The 13,158-nt window shown below is 51.4% G+C and overlaps 7 protein-coding genes across 7 annotated transcripts; 2 read left to right on the forward strand and 5 right to left on the reverse strand.

The window, feature by feature from the left end:
* Positions 1 to 238: 238 nt before the first annotated feature.
* On the forward strand, positions 239 to 2,885 carry KU80 (ATP-dependent DNA helicase 2 subunit KU80; the record flags this gene model as incomplete). The annotated part of the gene is made up of 10 exons (XM_043285173.1): positions 239 to 367; positions 423 to 477; positions 530 to 596; positions 651 to 718; positions 780 to 948; positions 996 to 1,056; positions 1,117 to 1,662; positions 1,711 to 2,096; positions 2,145 to 2,356; positions 2,407 to 2,885. The coding sequence occupies 10 exons, from the start codon at positions 239 to 241 to the stop codon at positions 2,883 to 2,885; spliced, it is 2,172 nt and encodes a 723-aa protein (XP_043133892.1).
* A 186-nt stretch (positions 2,886 to 3,071) lies between these two features.
* ACHE_20829A (Qc-SNARE protein) lies at positions 3,072 to 4,317 on the reverse strand (the record flags this gene model as incomplete). The annotated part of the gene is made up of 2 exons (XM_043285175.1): positions 3,072 to 3,123; positions 3,182 to 4,317. 2 exons carry the CDS (start codon positions 4,315 to 4,317, stop codon positions 3,072 to 3,074), a joined length of 1,188 nt encoding a protein of 395 aa, XP_043133893.1.
* Positions 4,318 to 4,582: 265 nt separating this feature from the next.
* Positions 4,583 to 6,051, reverse strand: ACHE_20830A (uncharacterized protein; the record flags this gene model as incomplete). The annotated part of the gene is made up of 2 exons (XM_043285176.1): positions 4,583 to 5,645; positions 5,792 to 6,051. The coding sequence occupies 2 exons, from the start codon at positions 6,049 to 6,051 to the stop codon at positions 4,583 to 4,585; spliced, it is 1,323 nt and encodes a 440-aa protein (XP_043133894.1).
* Positions 6,052 to 6,672: 621 nt separating this feature from the next.
* ACHE_20831A (uncharacterized protein) lies at positions 6,673 to 7,588 on the reverse strand (the record flags this gene model as incomplete). Its single annotated transcript, XM_043285177.1, has 2 exons — positions 6,673 to 7,004; positions 7,321 to 7,588. 2 exons carry the CDS (start codon positions 7,586 to 7,588, stop codon positions 6,673 to 6,675), a joined length of 600 nt encoding a protein of 199 aa, XP_043133895.1.
* Positions 7,589 to 7,924: 336 nt separating this feature from the next.
* On the reverse strand, positions 7,925 to 9,649 carry dps1 (putative aspartyl-tRNA synthetase Dps1; the record flags this gene model as incomplete). The annotated part of the gene is made up of 2 exons (XM_043285178.1): positions 7,925 to 8,602; positions 8,657 to 9,649. The coding sequence occupies 2 exons, from the start codon at positions 9,647 to 9,649 to the stop codon at positions 7,925 to 7,927; spliced, it is 1,671 nt and encodes a 556-aa protein (XP_043133896.1).
* A 354-nt stretch (positions 9,650 to 10,003) lies between these two features.
* On the reverse strand, positions 10,004 to 11,295 carry ACHE_20833A (putative HAD superfamily hydrolase; the record flags this gene model as incomplete). Its single annotated transcript, XM_043285179.1, has 3 exons — positions 10,004 to 10,775; positions 10,825 to 11,109; positions 11,162 to 11,295. The coding sequence occupies 3 exons, from the start codon at positions 11,293 to 11,295 to the stop codon at positions 10,004 to 10,006; spliced, it is 1,191 nt and encodes a 396-aa protein (XP_043133897.1).
* A 259-nt stretch (positions 11,296 to 11,554) lies between these two features.
* ACHE_20834S (F-box domain protein) lies at positions 11,555 to 12,806 on the forward strand (the record flags this gene model as incomplete). Its single annotated transcript, XM_043285180.1, has 2 exons — positions 11,555 to 11,943; positions 11,996 to 12,806. 2 exons carry the CDS (start codon positions 11,555 to 11,557, stop codon positions 12,804 to 12,806), a joined length of 1,200 nt encoding a protein of 399 aa, XP_043133898.1.
* Between the last annotated feature and the right edge of the window lie 352 nt (positions 12,807 to 13,158).

A 13,158-nucleotide genomic window follows, 5' to 3' on the forward strand; every position in this document is an offset into this window, starting at 1 on the left:
TTCTATTTCCACGCCTTATACACTAAAGTTTTTTAAGCCCACGACAAGATGTACAAAGATCACGCGGCTAGTCAGATGATGTCATGTGCTTTCGTGTTCCGCCTCCAACCTAAACGGGAAATATCGCGCGTCTGCTGCCTGGAGCACGTGTTTCGCATCGCTTTTTCTTATTTACTGAGTCTCCTCCCTCTCCTTCGTTCTGGTCGCTGCTACACTATTATACTCCCTCGCAGTGGCAATGGCTGAGAAAGAAGCTACGGTGTATATCGTCGATGTCGGCCAGTCGATGGGGGAGCGCCGTCAGGGACGGTCAGTGACGGATTTACAATGGAGTATGCGCTATGTTTGGGATAGGATTACGGCTACGGTGTGATTGCTTGGTTAGACCGGCTCATATATTCTTGCTGATAATGGGTCTGCAGGTGGCTACGGGGCGGAAGACGGCTATGGTTGGGGTGGTTGGTCTGAGGACAGACGGTGAGGGCTATACCTGATACGGCACTAGAATACTTGCTAATACAAGGGATAGAGACTGCAAATGAGCTGCAGGATGATGAGCACTTTGAGAATCTCTTCGTATTACAGGAAATCAACCAGTGTGTTCTTCCTGTTCTCAACTGTTGTTGATAACTCCAAGGCTAACGGATTAGGATGCTCATGCCGGATATCAAGAGGCTGCGTGAAGAGATACAACCTAGCAATACTGATAGTGGTGATGGTAAGGAATATATCACATTTTGGTCTGGGTCAAGCTTTTGGATATTAACTTGGCCCGTCAGCTATATCCGCTCTCATTTTAGCCATCCAGATGATCATCGTCCAATGCAAGAAGCTCAAGTATAAGAGGAAGATCGTCCTGGTCACGAATGGACAAGGTCACATGAGCACTGAGGGCCTCGATCAAATTACCAGCAAGATCAAGGAAGATAACATCGAACTTGTTGTTCTGTGAGTGTTTGAGGAACTGCACAGTGACCAATGCTAACCCCCATCAGTGGTGTTGACTTCGACGATCCGGAGTATGGCTTCAAGGAGGAGGACAAAGACCCAAGAAAGGTCCGTTGGCCCTGTTCGTTTCGTGTTTGGCTCGACTGACAATACTCGTCAACTCTGCAGGCAGAAAACGAAGCCCTCCTGCGAGGCCTTGTTGAAGAATGCGACGGTGCCTACGGAACATTAGAGCAAGCCATTTCGGAAATGGAGATCCCCCGAGTGAAGCAAACACGAAGTATGGCAACCTTCAAAGGGTATCTTCAGCTTGGAGATCCGGAGAATTATAAAAATGCCATCAAGATCCCCGTGGAGAGATATTATCGAACGTACGTTGCGAAGCCTCCGACAGCCAGTTCGTTTGTTCCTCGCTCGGACACCTCAGAAACTCAAGAGGGTCCCGGATCTGTTCAGTCGTCTGTCACCGTCGGTGCGACCCGAGATACTCAATCCGGAGACGGCAGCGATTTGACCAGTGTGAGATTCGTGAGAACCTATCAGATCAAGGATGAGAATGCACCGGGAGGAAAGGTTGAAGTCGAACGGGATGAGCTTGCCAAAGGCTACGAATATGGACGGACCGCCGTACATATCGATGAAACTGACCAGAACATCACGACACTTGAAGCACCTATGGCCATGGATTTGGTTGGCTTCGTACAGAGTGACAAGGTGTGTTGACCGATAAAGGTAATACTCAGGCACTTACATTTCCTCTAGTACGACCGTTATATGCACATGTCGACCACCAATATCATCATCCCCGAACGTACTAACGACGCGGCCGCGCTGGGCCTTTCTTCATTCATCCATGCCCTATTCGAGTTGGAGTGCTATGCTGTCGCGCGGTTGGTAGCAAAGGAGAACAAGCCTCCGCTCATGGTGTTGCTTTGCCCATCAATCGAACCGGATTACGAATGCCTCTTAGAAGTACAGCTACCGTTTACCGAGGACGTCCGTACATACCGCTTCCCGCCACTGGACAAGGTCATCACTGTTTCAGGAAAGGTTGTCACAGAGCACCGGAATCTTCCCAATGATGACTTGCTTAATGCGATGAGCAAATATGTTGATAGTATGGAACTTGTTGATGAGGATGAGGATGGGTGCGTGGATCTGGTTTTGTGTGAGCTGGGCTGGGCTAACATTTGCAGGAAACCTGTCGAAACGTTCCCAATAGAAGACGCCTTCTCACCAATCCTGCACAGAATCGATTCAGCAATCCGTTTCCGGGCAACCCATCCGAACGAGCCCCTACCACCGCCGGCTGACATTCTGACAAAATTCTCTCAACCACCAGCGGACGCAGTGCAAAGAGCAAAGAAGTACCTCGATAGGTTGGCGGATGCAGCCGATGTCAAGAAAGGTCAGCTATTGACCGTCCGCCTATCTATGCACATACTAACAACCTTACAGTACCACCCAAGGCAAAGGGACGCAAGCGCACCCGCGAAACTGAAAAGCCGCTCTCTGGTCTTGATGTCGACGCTCTACTGCATCAAGAGAAGCGCGCTAAGATCTCACCTACAAATGCCATTCCAGAATTCAAGCAAACGCTGTCGCACGCAGAGAACGTCGACACCATCAGCGAGGCCGTGAAGCAGATGACGGCCATTGTCGAAGATCAGGTCAGGAACAGTCTTGGCGATGCCAACTATGACCGTGTTGTCGAGGGTCTAGGTGTCATGCGCGATGAGTTGATATCCTACGAAGAGCCGGCTTTGTACAACGATCTTCTGAAACATCTTAAGGGAAAGTTATTGAAGGAGGAGCTTGGTGGCGATCGACGGGAGCTGTGGTGGCTTATTCGGAGAAGTAAGATTGGGTTGATTGATCGGAACCAGTCTGATCGGTCTGAGGTCACGGAGGATGAGGCTAAGGAGGTGAGCATCTGATGCCCTAGCATGATCTACAGAGTACGTGCTAATTGTTTCAGTTCATGTCTTCGAAATGAGGTCATGGCTATAAACAGCTTGGTGTTGGGTAAGGAATCATTGGATAGCTCTATTAGGATTGGTCTTAACTGGTTAATGATAGTCATATGCCCATAATAGATCTTGGAACGAACGCCAGTAATGAACTCAAGAGATCTTCCCCAACCTCTTCTTGCTGATATCAAGCTTTCCTTGTAACCTGTAAAGTCAGCTGGTTAGCATCATTCTCTATGCAAACGAGAATCGAAGTCACATACCGATCAGCATCCTCATCCGCCAACCTTAGCAGATCATTCTGAACCTGCAACTCGCCATTAATTGCAATCCCCAACTCCTTCTGCCTCGCCACGATCTTCCTCAACTCCTCCAAACCCAGATCCTGATCCTGCATCGTCTCCCTCTGTAACTGCAACACACCCTGATTATCCAACTCGCGCGTCCGCTCTGTTTCTTTACCAAGGACTCTCCCCGAACGAGCCGGTTTGCGAGTTCTCGCACTCCCAACAAGCGCCTCTTTATCCTCAAGCGATGCAACGGCATTATCAATCCTCCCCTTAGCAGCCATTGCATTCAACAAGTCCTCCAACCCATCCTTCTCCTTCCGCGCATTCACAAGAAGATCCTTCCGTCGTCGCAGCTCCCCATCACCAAGAACAACCCCATCGCTCCAGCCATTCCCCTTCCGTTCCCGGCTTTGACTTCGACTATCGCCCCCATTCTTCCCCTTCGAAGACGACATGTCCCCCAGATTCTTCAACCCTTCCTCCAAGGCCGCGATTAGCGATCCTGCACGCACAAGCGCACTCTTCGCCATCGCCGAACTCTCATGCTGCTTCTGCGGCGTGGTCTCTTGGTCCCGCCGCGTGAGTTGCAGTCGTGCATCGTGCAAATGCGCCTTCATATCCCGGAAACAATCAAGCCACAGCGTCGGATCCGTAATCGCCTTCCCGCCTCCACCGGGCCCCGACGCAGCCGCTGGATCAGTTATCGCCGCATGGAGCCGTGCGGACGTCGTATGTGAACCGTTGGTGCCTGTCGCGCCTGATGGGGTATTCGGTAGGTTCAGGAAGGCGCGCCAGGCGCTGGAGTTGCGCCACTGAGGATCTGGGTCATTGTTTATTGCGCGGAGGTAGGATTCGAGTCCTATGCGGCGTTCTTCGCGGAGGGATGCGTTGGAGACGGTGTTTGCGAACCAGGATTTCGGGGGGAGGGGGGATGGTGGTGGGGAGGTTGTTTGGGAGGTAAGAGCTGTGTGGAAGGAGGAAAAGTCGGAGTAGCGTTTTGAGAGTGTGAAGGAGCGTAGAGGGAGGCGGAGGGTGATGTTGTACAGGGTGTAGGGGGGGGATGTTGGGGAGAGGGAAGTGGTTGGGATGGAGATTTCGAGGGTGGGCATGGTGAGTCTGTGTTATCTTGCGTGGAATTTGTTTTTTTCTTTTTCTTTTTCTTTTTTGAGCTGTATGATAGGGGGTTGTTGTTATTATTATAGTAGCGACATGGTTGTGTTGGTGGATGCAACGGTGATGTGTTCTGGTGATAAGGAGTCGGTCTGTTGGACGAGCGGCGCCTGAACAATGACGCCACGGCATCACGGGTTCCTACATCGAGACCCGTACCTGAACAGAGGATAATATAGTTATTATTGATAGTATTATGCAGTTCTAGTGGTATGCTTGCTTGGGTATCTGAATACTCTGCCATATCTCCCTGGCCTCCAACAGATCTCTCTGTCCGTAGTACTCGCCTACCACCGTGATGATCATATCCAGCATAGCTCGAGTCTGCATGGCCACCTCACCAGGATTTTCCTCTGTGTCAGAATGTGTTTGCACCTGACAATCCTCGTCCACGTTCCCCTGGATTTTTGCCTGAAGTCGCGCCTTGGCTGCTTCTAGTTCATCGGTTGTATTCTCCGCTCCGGCGTCTTTCATGTCGTGATCCGGCGCTTCGCTTTCAGCAGACGCAGCTTGTTCACTGTCGGCTGTTTCTGTTTCCTCAATCTGCTCCCCAACATGCTCCTCATCCTGGTCCTCATCATCAACCGACTCCTGATCCTCCTCCTGCACCGCACGTTCATCCTCTCTCATCTTCCCCAGAATCTTCACAGCCCTCTTCCCCAAATCCCTAATCTCCCCAACCTCCTCCGTTCCCAACTGCCCAACCTCCCTACACTTCCCCAGCAACCCCCAAGCCCAAGCCCCGATCCGCCTTATCCTCACAATATCCCCACTCCTCACATTCTCCGACATAAGCCTCGCCATGATCCCCAGTACACCGAGTACACTTTCCATATCCATGCACGCTAGTTGAACAGTCTGCGGGTCGACGGAGAGTAGTAGACTGCGCCATTCTTTGCGCGCGATTTTGGAGTGTCGCGGGAGGGAGATCGGGTGGGAGTCGTCGAGGAGAGGGATGGAGGTTGGTGGAGGTGTACATTTTAGGATTGAGCGGAGGAGGAGAAAGCGGTGATGGAGGAGGGTGTAGTACGATTGTTGGGCTTCGGGGTATACAGAGGGTGGTGATGTTGGGAGTGCGGCGGGCGTGCTGCGCGCGACGAAGACGCCGTCAACGTAGGTTCCTTCATGGTCTTCATGGTGTGTAGATTCTTCACATGTGTCGTTGACTTGTTCTTCTGTTGTGGTTTGCTCGGTTTGGATCGTCTGTGTTTCTGTCGTCTGAGTCTTCGGCGCGGTAAATAGCAACGGTAGCGAATTTGCTTCGGACCTGTGAGTCCGCGATAGAAGCTATTAGTCTCAATATCTTCTTTTGCGTCGTCTCAACCACAACCTTCAATAAACCAAAAACGCAAACAGCCAACATTTAGCAAGTGTGTAAAACAGCCAGCCAGGTAAACAAAAAAGAGCACTCACCGGACCATCCTCAAATACTCCAAACCATCCTCCGCAGGGCCATAAAACAGCTCCCCCTCCGCATCAACATCAAGGCCCGGAAACGCGCTCTTTTGTCCGTAGAGAGGGTTGTTTCGCGGGCGTTCGTGGGTCATGGCGGCGGGTGACTGCGAGGCGTACTCTTCGTTGTCGTCGTCTGCGTAGGAGACTCGCGATCGTTTGTAGGGTGTGTCTCCTGGTATTGAGGAGGAGGGTTTTCTTTTGTCTGGGATGTGCGACATGGTTGTATTGGTGGTTGGTGGAGTGGTTGAAGGTGGACTGATAATCATGATGGTTTTCGGCAGAGCTTGGGCCAGCGGAGTAACTATATGGACTATGTACCACCAGTGGTAGCATAGAAAAGTGATATAACTAACGGATGGTTTTATATAGCAGAATGGCAGGTATAGCATGTTATCTCTTTAATCTACAACAATATGAGACTGTGAAACTGGGTATATAACTCTTGAAGTAAGCTCACTACTTACAATGCATACACCTCCCTCAAAGTATCAAACAACCCCAAAACCTCTTGATCAAGAAACGGAGAAAGACTCGTAAAAGCAACCCCTAACTTCCCGGCCGTCGGATCGACCAAATAATACAAGTTACTTATACCAGCCCACGCATCACTCCCCTTCCTCCTCCCTCCTGGCACATCTTCGTTATTGACCATAAACGCGCTCGACCAACCCTTCTGTATCTCAGAAAGCAACGTCCATTATTACTGACAGACGGATCAACAGAGTTAAGCGTCCCAATGGGGTCACCTTCCGGCTCAAAGCCAGGAGAACGATAACCCGGGATCGCAAGCGGGATCTGATCAGTGAAGATATACTTTCTCATCGTCTCAGGTCTAAGAATCAATATCCCGGTACCCGGATCCGAGCCTTCGTTAACGTGGAGTAGTCGTCAAGCGTGGAGGTGAGGTAGCCCCCGCCTGCATCGACAAAGTCCCCTGGTTTGGTCGGAGAAGCTGAGCACGGCTTTGCAGTGATAGTCCCGTTCGCAAGATGCTGGCGATCGGCGAGGTCGGGCGGGTAGATATCCGTGTTTTGCATGCCTAGCGGTTTGAGGATGTGTTCTTCGCAGTAGCTGGCTAGTAGGACGCCGGTGATGGCTTCGGCGACCCAACCGAGCCAGTCGATGTTGTAGCCGTACGCGTAGCTATCGCCTGCGTCGAATCCGAACGGAGCTTGAGAATCAGCTCGTGTTTTCCTGGTCGAAATGAAAGTCACGTTGCGACGCCATTGCATCCATCGCTCAGTGTTGGCGTCAAGGAAGGTATATCTCAACCAAGAGGTGTGTGTGTCATGAGGTGACGAATTGTTGTTTGAGTCCTGGGAGCACGATAAATCGATTCACCAGCGTCCGTAAAGCCCTCTAGAACCTGAAAGCCTCCAAGTTCCGGGAGATACTTCAACACAGGATCATCGAGGCTCAACTTTCCCTGCTCGACTAGCTGAAGTGCTGCACTAGCTGTTGCGGCTTTGGTCATGGAGGCTACCCACATTCTTGTAGATGGGTTTTGGGCGTCGAGGATGGGTCTTCGATGCTTGTTGTTCCCCAGGATTGCTTGAAGGTGATGCTACCGTCTCTGTTGAAGGTGGCGGCTGCGATGCCTGGTACGCGCTTCTTGCTCACTGCTGTCTCGAAGGCTTGGTTTAGTCGTGTGGTGGTATCGTTACCTGGACCATTACGGCCATCGTAAGAGTTGTCTTGCCCAGAGAGGGCATTTGCAAGGGCAAGTGCTCCAAAGAAGTAAATTCCTAATGACATTTCAAGTGGAATCAACGGCTTTCACAACAGGTGAGTGTAATTCGTAGGAATAAAGAATACAGATTCTCTACATTACCTCCCTTTATATAGTTTCTTCTTGTGAGGCTCATTTCATGCACGGGATGGTGTATGTCTGTTTAATGATTATCGGAGTCGCTGAATGCTTATGGTCCGATATGTCCGGAGCAACATCATTAATACAGCCAGTACGTGGAAGTAAGAGGTGCTAGTGAGTAGAACTGCTGATAGTGAGAATAAAGGATATTTAGACTTCGGAAATGATAGTATATAACAACTCATAATCATTATTTTCTCCTGCGGGTGTAAATATACAAGCTAAGGACGCAAACGCTGAGGGTCACGAGGGAACAACGAGGCCAAGCGAATGTTAGGCAAGCCCAAAAAGAACATGACAATCCGGTTCAGACCCAATCCACCACCAGCGTGCGGCGGGCATCCCTGACGGAAAGCATTGAGGTAGTCCTCGAATCCTTCCTGGTTCGGGTTAACACCCTTGGCAACCATTGAAGCCTCCAGCTCCTTGATATCGTTAATACGTTGAGCACCGGACATGATTTCCTCGCCACGCATGAAGAAGTCATACGAGTTGGAGAAGCGGGGGTCGTGGGGGTCGGCCTTGGTGTAGAAGGGGCGCACGGCCATGGGGAACTTGTCAAGGACGTAGAAATCGGTGTCGTACTTGTCGCGGATGATCTGGCCCAGCTGTTTCTCCATCGCAGTGCTGAAGTCGTTCTCGAAGCGCTCTTGTTCCGAGACGTCGACGCCGGCTTCCTTGAGCAGGTTCACACCGTCCATGTAGGTCAGACGCAGGGCCTTGCCGTCCTTGGGGAGCTTGAAGTCACCGGCCTTGGGGTACGATTTCTGAATAGTTTCGATCTGCTTGCTGTAGCGCACCTTGAGCTGGGAGAGGATGAAAACGAGGAGGTCCTCAGCGAACTCGAGGACTTCGTGGTAGTGGCTGCGGAAAGTCTTTTCGAAATCGAGACCGGCGAACTAAATTACCATTTAGCATAGGACGCGAAGTTAAAGCAGCATCATATAACATACCTCAGTCAAGTGACGGTGGGTGTTGCTATCCTCGGCACGGAAAACAGGAGCGATTTCGAAAACGTTCTCCATGTCACCAGCAATACACATCTGCTTGTACAGCTGGGGACTCTGAGCCATGTAGGCGTTTCTCTTGAAGTACTTGACCTCGAAGACATTGCTACCGCCCTCCGTAGCAGCACCGACCAGCTTGGGAGTGAAGATCCACCGCGAACCACTCTTGATCATGTACTCCGCAAACAGCTCCGAAACACCGCTCGAGATCCAAGTGATAGCCTGGCTGGTCTCGGTCTGAAGGTCCAGAGTACGGTTGTCGAGACGAGTCTTGAGAGTGACAATAGGAGCACCCTCGGCATCAACCTGAGGACCCTCCTCGGTCGTGTCGGGAGGCGGCCGCTCCGCATCCTTGACCTGCATAGGAAGCATCTGAGCAGCTTCAGAGATCATGTAAACTTTCTGGATGTGCAGTTCGAGGTTCTGAATCGTGGCAGACGAAATTGGAGTGTCGGGTTTCTTAACGATACCCGTCACCTGCACAATCGAGTTGACATTCAATCCACCCGTGTACTTGACCATCTGTCTCGAGATCGGCTCCTTGGCAGCAATGACTGCCTGCACCTTCTGTCCCTGCTGCCTAAGCATCAGGAATGCCAACTTGGCACTCTGCACACGTGCATTGTCCACACGAGCGACGACCGTAACCTCTTTGTCGTGGTGCTCCTCGGAGAGCTCAGAGAATCGCGTGGACGGGATCACATCCTCGGTTTCGGGGATCGGACCGTATAGGTGCTTCGCGGTGTCTTCGGTAGTTTGAGCGGCCTTCTGGGCTTGTTCCTGGGCGGCGCGTTGAGCTGCCTTCTCTGCCTTCGCCTTTTCCTTGGCGGCCTTCTTTGCGGCGCTCTTGCTGGCGCTCTTGCTCTCTCCCTCCGCGGGGGCCTCGCCGGCGGGGGTCTCCTCGGGCTTGGGACGAGTGGGTAATTCGGAATCCGCCATTGTTGTTATAATTGGAAGGAATCAATAAGTCGGGGTGGACGATGGGAGTGAGGCTCGCTGTTGCTTGAGTGAGGATCTTGAAGAGTCACCCCGCCGCGTACCCTAAGCCCTAAGAGGTATAACACGTGACTTATGCCTCAGGCAGTAATCTGTATCGCTCTGTCCTCGATTCATGTCAAGCTTCTGTCAAACACTGTTGCGAGCCTGTGTTTGTTGGGATTCATAAGTAAAATGCTAGAATATGCTATGCTATGGACAGAAATGGTATAAGTATGCTGTATCTAACACGGGCTCTCCGGCCTTTACAGGGAATCAACGCAATGATATGCTTCGTAACATCAAAATGCTGATAGTCTACCACTTAGAGGACTTGAGGCCCCATTCAACAGCTTTCTGCACGTCATCAGCAATTGTGCTAGGTACCCACGCCGGCTCCCCTCCACGGTAAACACCAGTGCGAACGAGAATAGAATGCCATTCGCTCCCATGGATACTTCGGAAGGTATTTGCTCCACAGATATCGGAGGCCGGATTGTCGCCAATCATGTAAACATTCCGTAAAGGTTGAGTGATCGCCCCACCAAAGGCCCGCGATCGGTTGCGCATGAGTTGGTGCTCTGCGAATTCGTATGTTGCCTGGTATGGCTTTCCTGCAATGTTCTTCTTCAGCTCGACGCCTTTACTGGGTCCGCCGGTTGTTGCAGCCCAGACACCTTCTAGTGCCTCACGAAATCCGCCCTGGCCGAGACGGGGGAGAGGATAAGCAGCAGCCCACCACAAGTCTGGGTTCGAGAAGTACAGGGGTGGCTGGCCATCTTGCTGGTAGCCTTTGTTGGGGAGATTGGCCTGGCCGTTCTTCTCCGAAATAGTTCCCAGGACACCTTCAGATGATAAGAGAACGTCCATGATCACTTGCGCGTCCAGGCCCCAGTCGCGCGGGTCATTGTAGACGAAAACGGCATCGATCTTAAGTCCTCTTGAGGGATCCTGGGCATCTATCCGGTTCGGATTCTCAATCGGTCTAGCGAATTGCTCATAGTAACTGCGGAACACCTTGGACACTGGCCAGATGCCCGGGTTGGCCATAAAGATATCGCCGGGGGTGATGACGTTCTTGAATCCGTACCTGACTGTGTCAACATAATATTACCCAATCCCAGGCGATGTATACATACCTCTCTGCCACCTGACGACAACGATCGCTATCCCCCCCAACAATCAACACACGCTTGTTCTCTAAAGCACCCGCGAGTTCTGCGAACGGAGAATGGCTCTGGATAATAACAGACGGATCTAGCGGAACCTCAAGTTTTTCGCTAAGCTCCGCGACTCGTTCCGTCTCGTGTTTTCCGCCGCCATTCGTCAGGAGAATAAACGGAATGTTCTGTTCTTTGAGGTATCGCAACGAGTCGGCTGCGCCAGGAATGGGCTTTGAGGATCGTAGGAGAACGCCATCGATACTATATAGCCATCATCAGTACTGTTAATATTAGTAAGAAAAATATCGCATACTCGAAAGCGAAGGCAAAGTCAGGAACGCGAGGCGAGGAACTAAGGAACCTGCGGCCCAAGCCAGTTGGTACGAAGGAGGGATTGGGGACGCGCTGTAACAGTCCCAACGAGCGAAGGAAGTATTGAGGTCTCATAATGGTCCAGATGATCGCAAGAAAGGAATGAACAAACGGTATGAAGAACGAAAGAGCAGAGGTGGTGGTGGAAGAAGAACGAACCAGTTGGCGGAGGATGGATGATATCATTGCCTGGTCTGGGCAAATCTGCAAATTCACCACCAAACACTTTTTCCACTACACATACCACCACTGCAACAATTCTTGCTCTACACCTCAACAAATACTGGTACTGACATATAATGGGTTCACGATACCACGCCTATGCCTGCCCCCCATGCATCCGACCTCGCCCTGCCAAATCCATCTCCCTACTGAAGTCATCCTCCTGATCGTCTCCCTCGCCGCTACTAATGCAGACAATGATGCGCAACGTCAAAGAACCATGCACACCTGCTGTCTGGTTTCCCGCCAGTGGTACTCGGCAGCGGTCGCATTCCTCTACGAAAAACCGCGGCTGGACAGAGGCAGAGCGTTTTACAAATTCACCGACACAATCAGCCCGCCTGTCGCGGCGCGGAAGAGCAAGATGAATCTGGGGAGTATGGTTCGGAAGTTGGATCTGAGCTGTCTCGTGCACCATAGTAAAAATAGTTTGACGGCGAGGTTGCTTGGGAAGGTGAAGGAGAATCTGGAGGTGTTTATCGCGCCCAGTGTTACTTTTGCGTGAGTCTGTATGCCCAATATTGCAGTGCGGAATCGCACTAACAGCATACAGAGTCAACTGCCTCCCGGCCCTATCCAAATGTCACAACCTCCGACACCTCGACCTCTCCCTCGTCGGCGAACCCCTCCCTTTCGCTAACCTCAAGAAGGCACTCAGCAGCCTCACCAAACTCCTTACCCTCCGGCTCCCCCGCTCCACTTCCCTCGATGAATTCCAAGCTCAAGCATCCCAATTGGCATCCTGGCCGCCGCGGCTCTACCGTCTCCAATTCAGCGGCTCATTTTCGGCCACCGCAGTCCTATCTTTTGCCTGGCCTCCTTCTCTCACGTCGTTGACGCTGAAAAACTGCTCCGACCTCTCGGTCAACAATCTCGGCTCTCTAATAAGCAACCCCCACCTCGCAACCTCACTTTCGCGCCTCACAATATCCGGCTCAAACCGCAATCTCTCACCAGAATCGATAAACGCCATTCCGGCCTTCCTCCCCGGACTTAACTTCCTCAGCATCCCCGGCGACCTGGTCGAAGAATCCTTCTTCGACATGCTCAACTACATGGTCCCGCCATTGACACTTGAAGTACTCGAGTTTGGGAATCCGTTCTTCGAAGCGACGCTGGGGTTCTCGACGGCAGCCCTTGTTGAAAGTTTTGCGACGGGTTTGGGTAATTTGAGGGCCGTGGGGTTTGCGGATACGTTTCTAACCGAGCAGAGGATTCTGGAGGACGAGGAGATTGATAATGTTTTGCAGAGGAGGATTAGGGAGAAGTCGAAGCCCGCTTTGCAGGCTGCAAATGGAGATGGGGTGGTTGACGATTATGATAATGACGATGATGACCCTGATGTGGGTGTATATTATCTATGATATTTCGCATATCGCAAATGTACATAGTGCATTTCATGATTGACGATTGCATGGTACATAGGAGTAAGGATATATACTTTCAATAGCATGAAGGTCTTGGAACGCATCGTTCATTTACTTTTATTTCCACAGCAAGTCGGACATCCACGGACTCAATACCGAGTATGACACTCAGTACACCAGAAAACACCCTATTTATACTTCCCATCTTTCAGGGCCACATTAAAGGCTATATCACAGTAGCCGCACCAACCATCTTGTGTCAATTCACGTGCAATTCGGTCCAGGGCCCCTGCTTTAGCAACGCTGTCTCTTCCCTCTGGGTTGATGAGCAAGTCACTCCCCACTAACT

Source organism: Aspergillus chevalieri, chromosome 2 (assembly GCF_016861735.1).
Source record: "Aspergillus chevalieri M1 DNA, chromosome 2, nearly complete sequence".
NCBI lineage: Eukaryota > Fungi > Ascomycota > Eurotiomycetes > Eurotiales > Aspergillaceae > Aspergillus > Aspergillus chevalieri.